This window comes from Lampris incognitus, chromosome 1, assembly GCF_029633865.1.
Source record: "Lampris incognitus isolate fLamInc1 chromosome 1, fLamInc1.hap2, whole genome shotgun sequence".
NCBI classification, from domain to species: Eukaryota; Metazoa; Chordata; class Actinopteri; order Lampriformes; family Lampridae; genus Lampris; species Lampris incognitus.
In genome coordinates this window covers 149283095-149300900 of record NC_079211.1, presented here as the reverse complement: position 1 = coordinate 149300900, position 17806 = coordinate 149283095, and the positions used below count along the sequence as shown (strand labels likewise).

Sequence of the window (17806 nt, the reverse complement as noted above, 5' to 3'; positions counted from 1 at the left end):
TAAAGATTACTCCTACTGTAAAGATAACTCTTACTGTAAAGATGACTCTTACTGTAAAGATAACCTTACTGTAAAGATGACTCTTACTGTAAAGATTACTCCTACTGTAAAGATAACTCTTACTGTAAAGATTACTCCTACTGTAAAGATAACTCCTACTGTAAAGATGACTCTTACTGTAAAGATAACCTTACTGTAAAGATAACTCTTACTGTAAACATGACTCTTACTGTAAAGATTACTCTTACTGTAAAGATTAATTTTACTGTAAAGATTACTCTTACTGTAAAGATTACTCTTACTGTAAAGATTAATTTTACTGTAAAGATAACTTACTGTAAAGATAACTTACTGTAAAGATGACTCTTACTGTAAAGATGACTCTTACTGTAAAGATAACTTACTGTAAAGATAACTTGCTTTAAAGATTACTCTTACTGTAAAGATAACTTACTGTAAAGATGAATCTTGCTGTAAAGATGACTCTTACAGCAAAGATGAATCTTGCTGTAAAGATGACTCTTACAGTAAAGATTAATTTTACTGTAAAGATAACTTACTGTAAAGATAACTTACTGTAAAGATAACTCTTACTGTAAAGATAACTTACTTTAAAGATTAATCTTACTGTAAAGATAACTTACTGTAAAGATGAATCTTACTGTGAAGATAACTTACTTTAAAGATTAATCTTACTGTAAAGATGAATCTTACTGTCATTTTTGTATTCGGTGTAGTGTCTGTGTATAGAGCTGAAGCATCGCTGCTAAAGCCTGTTGTAGAGGATGATGATGATGTTGTAGATGATGATGATGATGATGATGATGATGTAGATGTAGAGGATGATGATGGATTACATTTTTATAGCGCTTTATGTTGACACCCAGGGCGCTTCACAGTGCGGGGGGGGGACTCGTGCAGCAGCTCAGTATGTAGTATGTATGGTGTTCGATGTGATTATTAATGAATAATTTTTATTCATTTCATGCAACACACACGACGGAACGAATGTTTAATCAGTGACTCATTCAGATTGATAATATTTGTTAACAACAAGCAAATGTATACGTGGGCATTGCATCATATATTTCAAATTATTGATGTTAAATATTTTGCATGAGAAATGAATTGAGTCTTTCAATTCACTCATTCGCTTTGTGCAGAAAGATTCTTCTTGCTCTCACAGCAGCTATGCTGCCTCCTGTCTGGACATTGTGCACATCTCTATTCATGTCAATGTCAATTTATTTTGTATAGCCAAACATCACAACTTACAAATTTGCCTCAGTGGGCTTTACAGTAACACTGGGGTTCCCTTCGACGGGAGGTTTTTAAAGAAATAGTTTTTTGGGCCGATAATTGGTCTCCATATTGGGAAGTGAGTGTGTACAAAATACAGAGAATTAAAAATGAATCAATAACTTTTTAGTCGTATATTGCAATAATAACGTATAGTTTCACAAAATCCCACAGCACACCTGGACTTGCCTCACGACACAAGTGCCGCGGCACATCCATTTGGGAACCTCTGCACAACATCCTGTCCTTACACCCTCGCATCAGATAAGGAACAACCCCCTACTAAAAAAAAAAAACAACCTTTAACAGGGGGGAAAAATAGGAAGAATCCTCAGGGAGAGCAAAAGAGGGGGTGCTGTCTCTCCCCAGACGGACAAGTAGATGCACATCACACTGTATGTTACCACAGACTGGACCCTCACCTGCTCCGATGGACCTGCAGAACACGAGTGATGTGCAGTGTACTGGAAGAACTGACTGGTTATAACAATTGCAGAAAAAGAAAAAAAACCTCAGACCAATGCACAATATAGCCCACTGCACTGAGGGATCTAACAGATGCTTTATCTGTTCTCAGTGATGTGTACGTTACCCCCATCAAGGCGTTTATTAGCTGGTCTGATTAATTTCGACAGTAAGGCTGCGTCATGTCATCTAAATTTAGTCTGACGTAGCCTTGGCCGTGCTGTGGCCGATCTACAGCGTGCCATTACTTCACTTATGATGCATCGTGTCCTTCTGTTCAACATAGCTGCAGTGTGTAGCTTAGCTGATTGCACTTCTAGACACTTGGCTAAATTCTTCGTCGATGAGTTGTGAGCCACCGCAAAACGGTCGACTACTGAAACGGTGACGAGCTGGATTTTGACAGTCAAGTCAAAAAAGTTGCATGACAGTCAACAAAAACCAGAGAGGCACAACAGTCAACTTGCATCTCTTGTTCGTTGTTTAATCTGAACGCACAAGCAGCTACAGCCGCCTGGTTTGGCCCACAGTTTAAAGGATACCTCCTCCCGTTCTTTTCCATTTGTTGTTGAAAGGCTTATTCCGGCTGACAGTGTGGTCTGTACGGACTTGTTGTGACTGGAACGCATGGCTGGGCTGTGTCTAGTAATCACCATGCAAACATTTGGGGAACATTCATCTGATGATGATAAGCTAAAACAAAATAATGGGATTTACTGGAGCACGTGGAACAAAATTGTAGTTTTACATTAAAAAGGGTGCTCGGGTTGTTGTAAGGCGATTATAACCGAGACTGACGTAACTTCCTATGCGGAGTCAACTGCATCTTATTCATTTGTCTTTTGCCGTGTAGTGTTGCTGAGGACCAGCGAACCAAGCTGTGCGTCCTGTGCTCCGGCCAGTTGTTAGACCACCTGAACGTCAGTAGAAAATACCAGGAATGATGCTTTAACGCTGCATACGAGGGTCGCCGGTGTTACCGCAAAACGTGTGACCCGTCAGATTGTGACCCTGTGTCTTGTGGCGCATTCCAATCAAATGTAGGAAGTTCCACCTTGGTTTTTCCAGCTTTTGACCACAACGTCTTCGTTTGGAATAGTGATGACTTACCCACTGTCAAACAGTTATACTTGCTAACTAAGCTAAAGCTAATGGTTTGTGATTAACCCGGTTTTGGTTTTGGGGGGAATCTCGGTCGCACCCGTCCCTGTCGCAGAAGATGCTGCTCGTACGGACACGTAGACCAGAGGCCGCAGTTAAAATTCCTCCTGTTTATGCCAACACAACAGCACAACAGTTGGGCGTAAGCCTAGCCTGTATTTAGCTGTGCGGCTTTTCGTTTACTCTGATTACTCTCTCATTTACATTCTTAGGATTTCCATCCCTCTGCATTGAGATAACCCCCCTAAAAGTACTAAGGAGCGGCTCTTTCCTGCTGTGTGAGCCAGGAATGACATGTTGGCGACAGGTGGACCTGGAAACACACACTCCCACACACAAACACACACACACACACGCACACTCCGATTCAGGGTGTTCATTGGGATTAAAGCTACCACAGCACATTAGTTGCTGTGTTCACTGTGGTGGAATGGGTTGAGGAGGAAAGGAAGGAAAGGGCCAGGAGACGTTGTGTTTTAACGTGGGGTATGTGTTTCCATAGCCCATTAAGTTTTTACTGGTGAACATAACACCCTACTAACAACTGCAACAGTTGTAGTCCATTATCTGCTCCTGCCTCCACGGGCTGCGTAACAAGGACATATTTCAGTCTATTTATTTACAGTCAAACATTCATCACTCTTAAGTGGTGTAAAACTGGAGTTTCTGCGGTTGGTTACTGGTTCCCCAGTGTCCTTTTGGAGCAAATGTTCAGCTTTTGTTGCCTCTGCAGTTGTGGTGACTGGACACTGTGTCGCTTAAAGGCCTGACTTTCATGGTTTAGTGGTTTTGACTGTCCTCATTTAGACCACACAGTAGGTCAATTTTGGTTTTCATTAACAAATCTACCCATCAGTTCACTAAACCTTCCGTTCATTTGGAGTGGGGGGAAAGTGCATTAACTTGCTGTATCTATCTGGCTTTTTCAGTTTGTCAATCTCGTCCGTTAGCGATCAGACGTGGCTGATTCTGTGAAACACGGGTCAAAGTTGGAGTGCAGTTTTCTCTACACGGAAAGGAAAACTGGTATTTTTTTTAACCTAAGCCTTATTTTCCTGTCTTTAGGAGTCAAACAAAACGATGGATGGCAGAATCTTTTAAAAAGGATACAGTATCGAGCGAGCGAGCATCAGCCGACTGCTGTACATCAAACCCCATTGTAATCCATCTCCGGTTCTCGTCCATTAAAAGAGCTCCTTTTTTGGCTGTAGTAGACTCGCAAGGTCTTGACAGGAGTCTGAAACACCTTGCATTATGTAGAGACAATCCCCGTACGGTCAGTCAGCGCAGTGGCCCACCTTTTGTACGTTTTCTTTGTTGCACTTCTCTCCAACTCTCTCACACTGTAACAACTCACGTCTCACAGGATTACAGAGCGAGACTTGTACTCGCTTTAGAAATGGATTGATACCTCTATGATGGTATCTATATAGCGGACTGATATCTGTATAATCCATGATAGATATCTTGTCTGTAATCTCAGGAGCAGTGAGATGTTGCAGGAAGACCAAAGCAGACATGTGAGAGAGTTGGAGAAAAGCTATAAAAATAGAATAAAATGTAAAGTTACTGTGCTGACTGACTGTACTGGCATTCTCTTTTCTTAATCAGGAATCAGGAACCCTGTATTTGTCATTTTGTCTGGTATACTTGCGTACATGAAATGAAATGAAATATTGTTTCCTCCAGCCCACAGCAGTGTAACACAAAGACATATCCAAAAACTACAAGAAATACAAGAAAACACATATCCAAACTAACACATATATCCAAACTAAGCAAAAAAAACATCACTGTCCAAGGGAATGAACGGCAGCCAGGATGACTGTCAGAACTGCCGGTCTGCATGGGCTAGCAGTTAGCTTAGCCTGCCCCGCTTCTGCGTCCTGTCAGACCGCCCTCGGTGTTTGCTCTTTGGGCGCATCTCTGGGCAGGAGCCGTGGTCCTTGGGCCCACCGGATGCAGCAGACCAAGCTCTCTCAGCCGATCCAATGCCAGCTCTCCCAGCCAGACACCCTTGACACACCTCCCCACACTCGACACAACGACACCAAAAACACCGCAGTCAACACCAGGTGAGGCCGTTGCCAGACTGCCCTTGGTGTTATCAGAAGTGCCGGTCTGCATGGGTTAGCAGTTAGCTTAGCCAAAGGAATTGAATCAAGTGCAACTGGACTTGGTATATATCCATGAAGACGTTTCGCCTCTCATCCAAGAGGCTTCCTAAGTTCGTGCCTTTCTGACCAAGCTAGTTTGGTCTAGTCAGAAAGGCACGAACTGAGGAAGCCTCTTGGATGAGAGGCGAAACGTCTTCACGGATATATAACCAAGTCCAGTTGCACTTGATTCAATTCCTTCGGATAACCATGACCTGGATGAATGAGAACATTCACAGACAGTGAACTTAGCTTGCCCTGCTTTCGCGTCCTGTCAGACCGCCCTTGGTTTTTCCTCTTCGGGCGCAGCTCCAGGCAGGGCCGTGGTCCCTGGGCCCCACAGGACGCAGCAGACCAAGCTCCCGCAGCCAATCCAGCGCCAGCTCTCCCAGCCATCAAACGAAGACAAACTTCGACAGAGACACATTTAAATAGCGGTTTCCTAGCCTACCGACCACTCAAAGTGGTTTTCAGTGGATGCCTCACATTCACCCACTGATGGTGGAGGCTGGCATGCAAGGTGCCAACTTGCTCATCAGGAACAGTTAGGGGTTCAGTGTCTTGCTCAGTGATACTTCAACACGTTCTCTGGAGGAGCCAGGGATCGAACCAGTGACCTTCTGATTACTAGATGACTCACTGTACCTCCTGAGCAATGCTGGCCCAAAGACATGGACAAAGGCACTGCATGGATGGTACTGGGTGAGGCCATCACAAATATGAATTCACGCCGCCATCTTCCCACACCGGAAGCAGAAAATGGAAGGTGTTTTCAGACTCCTCTCAAAGTTTTGTCTGTTTCAGTCTGCCGGTGCCCTAACAGAGCTACTCTGGTGGACATTATTTGGTTACGTTGCTGCTTTGTGTGCAGCGGTCACCTGGCGTTAGCTTGTGCAATGCTTATTCAATTCAAAAGGTTCCGATACCTATCAATCGGTTTGATACCAGAGTTTTCCTTTAACTACTGAACAAAGCGAGGGACTCTACAAAACAAAAATAAAACTAAACACCAAAGCGCTGGTCCCTGGAGATACTGGCTGGATGGGAAAGCTTCAGAACGCATTACTCCAGATTACAGGGCGATGTGAAATGGCAGGGTGGTGAGGTAGAAGAAACAGCTGGGTGCGTCCACGGTATTGTTTCTAGGACACGGGGTTTGAGACAAAGTCGGGCCGTCAGCCCCTTTCATGTTCAGGTTGAAGGTTCCTGTCAGGGCAGAGCAGGCCTGGACATGTCCGACCCCCGTCCTGCTACCTCCACATCCTCAACCTTCATACGCTGCAGTCCTTACATTAAAGCGGCATACCGTTACGTCTAAAAAAAATCCTTCTTTATGTTACAATCCAGTTAGTATTTGTGGATAAGACAGGCTTTCTCTCAAAGCCGGGGTCCTGAGTGTTGATATTTGAACCTGGAATCTTGTCTGGGTGGGACATCCGACGCTTTGGTTTTGAATAAAGGTAGTTATTATGCAGCTCAAGCTCAAGCTTTAAAACCAGCATGGTTGCCCTCTGAGAGAACTTCAAGTGGGTGCTCATAGATTATTATGGACGAGTGTCCAAACTACAAGCCCTGAACTACCTGGCCCACCAGGAAAGCTGAAAGTAGAGCCGAGCAAACAGCCTTCTAATTCAGCTTTGAGATATACTTATACAAATCCGCATCGTGTGTTCAAAAAAGTGTGTTTGCGTGTACTTGTGTGTGTGTGTGTGTATGTGTATGTACTTCCAAACAACCTCACAACGTATAGCTGAATCTGTTCCACTTGGGAAGAGCAGCCAGGCTGATAATTAGCTCGGCTTTTACATCTAAATGTCACATGTTGGCTATATTAAGACCACAGAGCTCAGCTCGACTTGTTGTGTTTTGCTTTATTCACCGCTGCTCTACCGTACTTCCTATCCCGCTTGCAGCAAAAAAAATAAAATCTTTGGCTCAATTCCAATGTAGTGTGATGACAAACTTTACCCCCCTGAAACCCAAGTACACCCCCCACACCCGGAAGTCAGAGGAAACCAAATGTGATCATCATGTGCAATTTACTCTCTCTCTATCTCCCCCTCTCTCTCTCGCTCTCTCTTCCCCTCTTTCTCTGCCCCCCACCCCTTCTCCAGCTTCCTTCTACGGCGATGGCTTCATACAGCTCAAGGCAATGGAGTCATCCAACCATAACTTGCTCCGCCTTCGCTTTCGAACCTCCAGCGCTGAGGGCCTGCTGTTCCTTGCTGTCGGCCAACGCGACTACATCCTAGTGGAGCTCCATGCTGGTTGCCTGCAGGTGAGTACATCCATGGCCCAGACACACTGGCATATCTGTGCAAGCATACATGAACGCACACAGACGTGCATGCACACACATACACATGCAGGATAACGCAAATAATCTATATAGTACCTTTCATCCATGCAGTAGAGCTGAAAATGCTAGAGAAGCAAATAAATACAATCATAAGTAGAAAAATAAAATAGAAAGGCAATAACAAATAAAAGGTCTACACTCATACACATGTGGGCAGAAACATGTGGACAGAAAAAGGGCTTCATGTACAACAAACATATCTGGTACATGTAAAATCTCACACACACACGTTTTTGTTTTTCTATACTTGTGAGGACCTTCATTGATTGCATTCATTTCCTAGCCCTTAACCCTAACCTTAACTATCAGAACTACATGCCCACAACTAACCTTAAACATGACCTTAACCGTAACTTAATACTAACTCTAAACCTAAACCCAAGTCCTAATTCTGAAAATAGAACCTTAAAGAAGAGGACCGACCAAAATGCCCCCCCCACTCTGCAGAAATGTCCCCAGTCTCGTAGTTCAAAAGTCACATTGTTCCCCACAAACATAGCTGAGCAAGAACAAACGCACGCACACACACACAAAGACACACACAAACTGAAAACCCGAAGCCATGTATATCACTTGCTCAACATGTCAACACAAGCAGACAGACAGCGATGCCGGATGTGGGTGAACTCCGTACCAGCCATTCACTGTCACAATGGGAGCAGGAGATTCATGGAATCACGCTGCATTAATGAGACACAGTGCGCTGATCTGTGCTTTCTTATGTCTGCGTTGAATGATTAGCTTAACAAGCTGGACATGTTCGTATTCATCACAGTAATAAGGATACTGGATATTTGGGGGCATCTGGGTGACATGGCGGTCTAGTCCGTTGTCTACCAACACAGGTATCGCTGGTTTGAATCCCAGTGTTACCTCCAGCTTGGTCGGGCGTCCCTACAGACACAATTGGCCGTGTCTGCGGGTGGGAAGCCGGGTGTGGGTATGTGTCCTGGTAGCTGCACTAGCGCCTCCTCTGGTCGGTTGGGGCGCCTGTTTGGGGGGGGGGGGAGGCTGAACTGAGGGAAATAGCGTGATCCTCCCATGCGCTACGCCCCCCTGGTGAAACTCCTCACTATCAGGTGAAAAGAAGCGGCTGGCGACTCCACATGTATGGGAGGAGGCATGTGGTAGTCTGCAGCCCTCCCCGGATCGGCAGACGGGGTGGAGCAGCGACCGGGACGGCTCGGAAGAGTGGGGTAGCTGGCCAGATACAATTCGGGAGAAAAAGGGGGAACCCCCCCCCCCCCAAAAAAAAGGATACTGAATATTTGGCCTCTGTCGCCTTTAACAAGGAGGGTGTCGAGGGCACCCGGGGTGTGGGGTCTCGGCTTTATGCATGCTATGTATGCACATGGCTGCTGCTGTTATGTAAATTAGTCTATATTGAAAGATTAAAACTCAGAACACTAAATTAAAGTGAGACTGGTTTGGACATTGCAGATCTCAGCCAGCAGTGTCCAAACGGCAGCTGAAGTCCTCAGTGAAATGTCGTTGCTTTCTGTCTTGGGAGAATCCATGCAGGGATTTTGTCCCTCGTTTTATTAATGTTCATTTCCCTTCGCTGTTTCTGCAGCAGATACTGTGGTTGTAGAACTGCTGTGCTCCGTAGCCTTTGGTGATGTCTGCTGTTCTTCTGGCTGACAGCAGTGCCTTCAAGCTTGAGTCACCAACAGCAGCAGCAGTGAAGACCAGCCTTCAAATATAGTCCGATTGGGTTGTCTTCTTGGGACCAGCCCCATTCTTTTCCTCCTACGAGAGACAATGTGGCCGGACACATCTTAAGTTGTCGTCACAGGACTGTCTGGCTCGGGAGGCTGTTAAACTGTGACAGCAGCAGCGAGTTTTGAGTTAATGAAATGTTCATGTTGGTGCTTGAACATGTCCTTATTTTTCACGCAGCAAAATTGAATGCAGTTATCCTGCTGCCCGAAAAATGGAAGATACTAAGGTGTTTCTAAAATCATGATAATATGAATACAGGGACAGTGAACTTGTTTGTTTGTTTTTTTTACCCCCACCCCTTTTTCTCCCCAATTGTACCCGGCCAATTACCCCACTCTTCCGAGCCATCCCGGTCTCTGCTCCACCCCCTCTGCTGATCCAGGGAGGGCTGCAGACTACCACATGCCTCCTCCCATACATGTGGAGTCACCAGCCGCTTCTTTTCACCTGACAGTGAGGAGTTTCACCAGGGGGACGTAGTGCGTGGGGAGGATCACACTATTCCCCCCCCGAACAGGCGCCCCGACCGGCCAGAGGAGGCGTTAGTGCAGCGACCAGGACACATACCCACATCCGGCTTCCCAGCTGTAGACACGGCCACTTGTGTCTGTAGGGACGCCCGACCAAGCCTCAGGTAACACGGGGATTCGAACCGCCAAGCCCCGTGTTGGTAGGCAACGGACCAGACCGCTATGCTACCCAGATGTCATAGCGAGTAATTTAAAGCTAGCAACATATTCCCTTCTTTCATAGTTAATTTCAATGTGAAAATCATATCATACTAGAGCAGAAGCAGGCTGACTTTCTCTATCATAGTCATGCTGCTTCCTGTACATGGAATAGTACTTATTCTCCTGTCCCCTGTCTGTAGTTTCAGGCGTAACGTTGTGCCACAATATCGTAACTACTGTGTTCAACCAGAAAGTTTTATGATGGGTGAGTGTTTCAAGCAGGGTAGTAGGGGTGCACTGTTTTTGGCATAGGGGTCAAGCTTTGCTGGCAGGGTTTTGGGGGCGAAACACAGTTGTCCCTTTACAACAGCTTTCTAAACTTTCCATAAGCAGTTCTGCTGAGGCCGAATCAGCACACAAAGTGGACAGGTGCAGGAACCTTTTTTTATGCACAGATATGTTCAGCAAGGACATTTCTAAAGACCTGAGATTAGTACATGAAGCCGTATACTATGTAACTGAGCTTATTCTTGAATTAGACTGACGAGGGTCCGCGGTGGTGTAGCGGTCTAAGCATCGGCTTTGTGTCGATGCAGTTGCCCACTGGGGACCGGGGTTCGCGCCCCGGTCTCGTCAGATCCGACTATGGCCGGACTCGATGAAGCAGCAATAATTGGCAACACTGTCTTCGGGAGGGGGGCGGAGTCGGCTTGTGTTCCTCACATGAATGCGTCTCCGTGTGTGGGGAAAAAGCAGTGGTTCGGCCTGGAGTCGCCTTGTCTCGAAAGTGGCGAGGCGTCTCCTTTGAGACTGCCGGCCGGAGAGACGCAGTTGGCGAACGCACACAGTACGGGGGTGGGTGTTTCAACTAAAATAGGGATCGATTGGCCGCTAAATTGGGAGAAAAAGGGAAAATTCAGAAATAAACTTAAGAGAAGGAATTAAACTGACGTGCTGTGAATGATTTGCTCTGACAACCAAGAGGCATCATTATACTTCAGTGAGCATGAGGGGGGGGGGTCACTTACTCATCCCTGTTTCTTGAACTGGCACAGGTCACCAAATAATGTTCTTCTTTTTTTCCTCTTGCATAAGTTATCCTCTGGTTTTCTCTGGCATCTCAATCCAAGCGAGTCTGAGAAAAGCATAAGAAAAGCTCCCTTGAAACCCTTCCATGTACTAGAGCCAGGACTCCGCAGCAAGCCTTGACACGTGTGTTAACTAAATGCAGCATTAGTCTAAGGTGGTTATTCATTTCTTTACTTACTTTTGGTATATTCGATAGGGACGGACACAGTGTACATGGACAAACTGAAAACAGCTATCTGATGCAAGTCAGTTTTATTTGTATAGTCCAGTATCACAGATCAACAAGTATCGTTTTTATAGTGGATGCTAATTTGCAGCAGTCATCCCTGTACATGGACAAACTGAAAACAGCTATCTGATGCAAGTCAGTTTTATTTGTATAGTCCAGTATCACAGATCAACAAGTATCGTTTTTATAGTGGATGCTAATTTGCAGCAGTCATCCCTAGAGGGGCTTTTATGAAAATGAGATTAAAACAGTGAGGTAAAAAGAAGGTGAACTTAGTGTAACAAGATGCCATAAAGCACACAGTCATTAGTGCGGGAAGCGGGGGGGGGGGGGGGGGGGGCTGCACCCACCACTAGGGGGAGCTGCAGCCCCCCCCCACCCCACCCCAGTAGTGGCAGGTGGCTGTGTAACATCTTAGACCCAACAGTATGCCTAACTTTTCTTAATGTACAAATGCAAAAAAAATAAAACATACCTTTATTTTAAACAGTGCATGGAATGTACATTTTTAATAATAAAGTGAGTAAACGCTCAGTTCCAAATCTGCTACACACGCACCTTACAAACAAAACAATGACGTCATACTGTAGCGATCGGGGGAGGCGGTCACTCTGACTGTCGGCGGGTCTGCGCCGGGGGAGTGCAGTGGCTGATGGGACTGTTAATGTCCATCCATCCATCCCTTATCTGAACCGCTTATCCTGCTCTCAGAGTTGCAGGGATGCTGGAGCCTATTCCAGCAGTCATTAGGCGGCAGGCAGGGAGACACCCTGGACAGACCACAGGGCGCACACACACACACACACACATTCACACCCAGGGACAATTTAGTACGGCCAATTCACCTGACCTGCATGTCTTTCAACTGTGGGAGGAAACCGGAGCCCCCGGAGGAAACCCACACATACACGGGGAGAACATGCAAACTCCAAACAGACCATGACCCGGGTCGACCCACCAAGGTTGGACTACCCCAGGGCTCGAACCCAGGACCTCCTTGCTGTGAGGCGACCGTGCTAACCACTGCGCCACTGTGCCATGGGACTGTTAATGTTAAATTGTGTTTTAATGATGTTGTGGTTATTCTTGTGTTGTTGTTTTGGAAGTAGGAGACCGTTTACTGACTGACTGACTGTAGGACCGTGACTGGGACTGATGTCGCCAGGACATGGGGTGGGGGGGTGGGGGGTGGCGGCTCGGTAAGTTGTTGTCAGTTCTGATGTGTTCTGGCCGGTGTGAATAAAAGAGCACTCCCGGGGTCGTGCAGTGTATGAGGCATGGGAGTTGTGATTAAAAAGAGATCTCTGCCTCTCAACTTTCTTCCACACTGGCTCGCCACAATACTTTTCGTTTTTGTGAGCTGCCCCCCTACTTAAGACGTCTTCCCACGCACCTGAATTTAGTAGTAAAAAGACTAGAAAACTAGACAAAACTAAAGACTAGACATGCATACAGGTTTGTTGCTGAATTAACCAGGATTTAGTTGCTCTCTTAAAAGTGGTGAAGTTTGCAACAAATTTCAAATGATCAGATGGCGAGTTCCAGGACTTAGCTTTTTCTGTGAAAGGAGCAGTCTGAGCAAAAGATGTTTTGCAGAGTGAAACTTTACAGTTCTATCAATCAATCAATCAAGTTGCATTTTATGTAGCGCTTTTCTAGCTGCAACAGCCACTCAGAGCGCTTTACATTTCTGGTCAAATCTCAGTTTCAGACACCTGTTATAATAGAATACAAGCCGTTGCCACTTGAAGCTACTCTGTTGTATCTGCTGCAGCTCTGTAGTCTTGGTGTATTTGCTTCAAGGCTGAGAAGCCTGTCCATTTAAACAGTTAAACACAAGCTTTACGTAATGACCATGGTGACCATGATGCTCGTAGGATATAGCTGAAGGCAAAGAGATAATGGTGCTCTTCTTGAGCAAAGATGCACACAATGCTTACCGTTTTATCAACAGGGGTGACATCATGGAATTCCCATCTAAATTCTGTTACATTCTGTCCAGGTGCCACATAGTCTGCAGATCATCATATAATTCAAACTTCTCGTGTGATACTTTTAAAATATGGCTGTGTGTCTTAGATGAGAAGAGTTCACATAATACATTTTATGCTGAATCGGCATAGAAAATATAGAAATAGGTTGATATAAGTCATTATTTCAGACTACGTTATTTTTTATACTGGTAAAATCCTAGATCCAGTAACTAGTCACTTCTTTTCATATGTAATAAAAGATGTGTTTTATGTCTCTGGGTTAGTTCTGTTCCTCGTTTTGCAGCTTTTAGCAATGTATTTCTGCAATAAAAGCAATGAAGTAGTTAAACAAAGCAAATTTAGTCTTCAGTAATCAAACTCAGTTGGATATCATTTTCTGCTGCTTGGATCTGAATAATTAAACATGTTTTTACAGTTTATTCATCAAACTTACACGTTTTCTAATCCTGTTTTGATATTTCCTCTCTTAGGTGAAACTGGATCTGGGATCTGGGGAGCGTCTGTTACACTCAGAGAGAGGCATCCAGGTCAATGACCTGGCCTGGCACTCTGTGGAGGTTCGCCATGAGCGATCCAATGTCACTCTTACTGTGGACAAGAATTCTCATACCAGCTTAATTATGCCAGGACCCCATCATGATCTCAACATTGTGGAGGGTCTTTTTGTTGGAGGCTCAGGAGGTCTTGACAAACCTTACCTGCCTAGTGACTTGACTGGCTTCCGTGGCTGTCTGGATGAGGTGGTCTTCAATGAGCATGACATGCTGTCATCATTAAGGCCTTACAGTGGATTTAAGAGCGTCCACGAGGTGTCTCTTGGCTGCAGTCCCCAGTTCTTTGCCGGTGTAGAAGATCCTGTTAGCTTCTTCAGTTCAAGGGCCTACATTTCCCTTCCACCATGGAATGCCCGCCAGGACGGGATATTTGAGTGTGTGATGCACACGTCAGCCAAAGAGGGAATTGTATTGTACAATTCTGCCAGAGAAGGTGACTTTGTAGCTGTGGAGATTCAGGAAGGCTTGGTTGTGGCTGTAGTGGGCAAAGCCGGATCCAAAACAGAACTTCGCTCCCTCACATTTGTTAATGACGAGAAGTGGCACTCTGTTAAGTTGTACTTCAATTCCAGAAGCCTTCAGCTCACTGTGGATGATGAAATTGTGAAAACCAATACTGGCTCTCGCTCAAAGGGACTTCAGCTGAAAGGTTTACTTTTTGTTGGGGGTATCGACGACAGCACCAGGGCTGAAGTTAGAAAGATAGGCCTGCTCTCTGTGTCAGGAAAGCGTGTCCGAGGTGGCTCCCTGAAGGGATGTTTGAAGAACATAAAGGTCAATGGTGTAAAGATGGGTTTGTCCACTGCTGTTGTTACCAAGGATGTCTCAGTTGGCTGTGAGCCTGAGAGAGAACCTGACCTGTCTACAACAATGAGTCCGGTCACAGTTCCAGCACCACAGTTTGATCCAGTAACTCCAACACCGGAACTTCACATGTCCACTTTAGTGAGGGGCTTGGACAGGAAGTACGGTTTCCACTTTGTGCATCTCAAAAATCTTGTGGTCTCAGAGGGTGGTCGAGCATCTCTTGAGTCCAAACACATCAAGGTTTTTTTGGACTTTAAGAAGCTTGGCATTCGTCAGTCTCAGATTATGTTCAGAATTCGAGAACAACCTATACATGGTCATATAAGGCTTGATGTTGACCAAGACCAAGAGGAGAACACTTTCAGCATGCTGGACCTTTGGCATGGCAGGGTCATTTATATCCATGGAGGTTCAGAGGAGCCCACTGACTACTTCTTTTTTTCAATTTATTCAAGTAGTAGGAAGCAAGTTCCCGATTACCTGAAGGGGCACAAATTGTACTGCTACAATATTACAGTAACCCCCACCAATGACGCACCTGAGCTCAGTCTGCCTGAAGGGAATCTCTTTGTCCTGCTGGAGAACTCAAGAAAACACCTAACCACCGAGGTACTAAAGGCCACAGATATTGACAGTGACTATAACCAACTTGTATTCTCTGTGCTGGGTAATCTAAATGCAGATGCAGGGTATTTAGAGATCGAGAACAACCCTGGCACTGCAGTGACCACATTTTCTTACCCAGAATTGGATGAACTGAAAATTTACTATGTTCACACAGGGGTAAGGAATTCAAGGATAGTGTTAAGGGTTAGTGATGGTGAAAAGGTGAGTAACACAGTGGTTCTAAGAGTCATGGCCATTTCCCTGGAGTACAAGATTGCCAACAACACAGGCCTTGAGCTCACGCAAGGAGAGTCAGCTATGATTGGTTCAAAGCAGCTGGCTGTACAAACCAATGCTGTGAGGCAGACTGTCGATATTCGATATGATACCATTGAGCCCCCTCAATATGGAGAACTGCAGAGACTTCACTCTAGTGGCGAGTGGCGCCCCACTGACTCATTTTCCCAAAGGCTTCTAGAGAAAGGGCGCCTCAGGTATTTTAGCACTTTCCAAGAAATCCAGACCTCCAATGCCACAGATTATTTCAAGTGCAAGGTAACTGTGGCTGCAAGGGCAACTACAGAACTGCTGTTCCCCATCACAGTGAGGTGGGTTAGGTACAACCTGGTGAGGAATGAAATGGCAGATATGAATAAAGTTAGAAAACTAACTTTGGACGCTGAATATCTTTATGCCACAGCCAAAGGTGTAACTCTCTCAGAGGACGATCTTTTCTTTCGGGTTCTCACCACACCAAAGAGAGGAAAACTCCTGCTTGATGCAACAGTCTTGAAAAAGAACACAACCTTTAGCCAAAGGAATGTCACAGATCGAAAAGTACATTATGAGCTAGTCGAAAGGCCTTACGAAGACACAAGTGACAAATTCAAATTTCAGATATTTTCCAAACACACTCACTCTCAAAACCATGATTTCCACATCTCTATTAAAGCTGATGTCAATAGTGTGTTCATGAGAAATGATGGACTTTCCCTTATGGAAGGAGAAAGTAAATTGATCACAAAAGATGAGCTGTTTGCAGAGACTTTGAGTACAAAGGACATGCTCTACACTGTCATAAGGAGCCCCCAAAATGGAAAACTAGCTCGCATAAGTCAGTCAAACTCCAATGCTAGTTACAACAATATTCTTATGTTTAGTAATCAGGACATATTAGAGGAACGCATAATGTACATCCATGATGACAGTGAAACAACCCAGGACGAATTCAGTTTCATTGCCTCCACTAGCCAAGAGTTTAAAACTTCCATCACAGAGGATGATATTGGCTCTAAAGAGGGAACGTTTAATATATCCATCAAACTAGTCAATGACCAAAAGCCGGTGCGTGTTATTGACAAAGTTTTCCACGTAGTCAGAGATGGACAAAGGTTACTCACCATCGATGATATGCGTTACCATGATGCAGACTCTGATTTTAATGATGGCCAACTGATTTACACCCGCCGTGGAATCCCAATGGGAGACTTGGTGCTGGTGAATGACACTTCTCACCGGCTTTTCCAGTTCCAGCAGAAGGACCTAGAAGAGAAACGAGTGTTGTTCATTCACAGAGGTGTGAGCACCGGAAGGTTTGTTCTGTTTGTGTCCGATGGGAAACATTTTGTCTCGAGTCTTTTGGACATCAGTGCTGACATCCCTTTCTTGAAAGTTGGCAACAATACTGGTTTATTGGTTCAAAAGGGCCAATCAGTGACCTTTTCCACCAGTAATTTCAGTGTAATTTCAAACCTCGACATCAGAGATGACAGTGAGGTCATCTTTAATATCTACGACGATCCCAAGTATGGAGTACTTTTTTGCAATGAAACAAGGATACAGTCATTCACACAGCATGAGCTAAAGAATGGGCTCATTTCCTATCATCACAATGACAGCAAACATCTGGCAGACTCTTTCAATTTGACAGTGAAAGCCAAAAGTCTTCTCCTAGCAGCAAGTGTCAGTGTGAAGATTTACCTTGAAAGCCACCAGAGGCCTCCGATTGTCCAGCATAACAACACCCTGTTGGTGGAGGAGGGAAAACCAGTGAAGATTGATGAAAGTAAACTTGAGGTGAGTGTTCAAGGATTTTGATACTAGTTCAAATAATGCCTATTTGTCAATGTTTGTGCAGTTTTACATATTTTTACTATGTTTGTTAAAAAAAAAAAGAGAGAAAAAAAAGGATGTAACCAATGAGAAAATGTCACCTGGACCACTACTGCTTATTTTGCCATAATGCCAGGTTACACCAAGAAAAAAAAGGAAAAAATAATACAGACATTTTAAATTTAACAGCTGGTTTTCACAGCACTGTAGAATTGATTTGAAGTCTCTGCTAATAAACATTTAAGCCTCATAAACATTTAAGCTTCAGCGTAGCCTAGCATCAGTTATCTCTTTAAACACCTGATCTCTATTGAGCCACTGAGCTGCTGATGGTCCTTAGGCAAGGCACGTTATAGTGTTGAAGCTGAAGACTGAAGGTGTGTGGGGGCAACTTGCCTAAAGAGTTCAGGCTTAGAGTCAGTATGTTGTCCTAAAGCTGAAATCTGTGATTTCCTGACCTGTCCCTCCTGGCAGTGAGGACTACAAACCAGGTGTAGCAGCCAATGTGGCTGGTGTGCCATCAGCTGCAGTAAACGGTTCCCATCCTCGTAAAATTGGATCCTGGGACCAAAGCTAACACAG

General features: G+C 44.9%; 1 protein-coding gene across 1 annotated transcript in view; it reads left to right on the top strand.

Annotated features, from left to right (window-relative positions):
- The window catches only part of cspg4ba (chondroitin sulfate proteoglycan 4ba), a 52711-nt gene that overhangs the window by 969 nt on the left and 33936 nt on the right, over positions 1 to 17806 (top strand). Inside the window, exons 2-3 of the mRNA XM_056280344.1 lie at positions 7196 to 7359; positions 13616 to 17188. Coding sequence (XP_056136319.1) covers positions 7196 to 7359; positions 13616 to 17188 — 3737 coding nt within the window. The remainder of the gene's footprint in view (positions 1 to 7195; positions 7360 to 13615; positions 17189 to 17806) is intronic.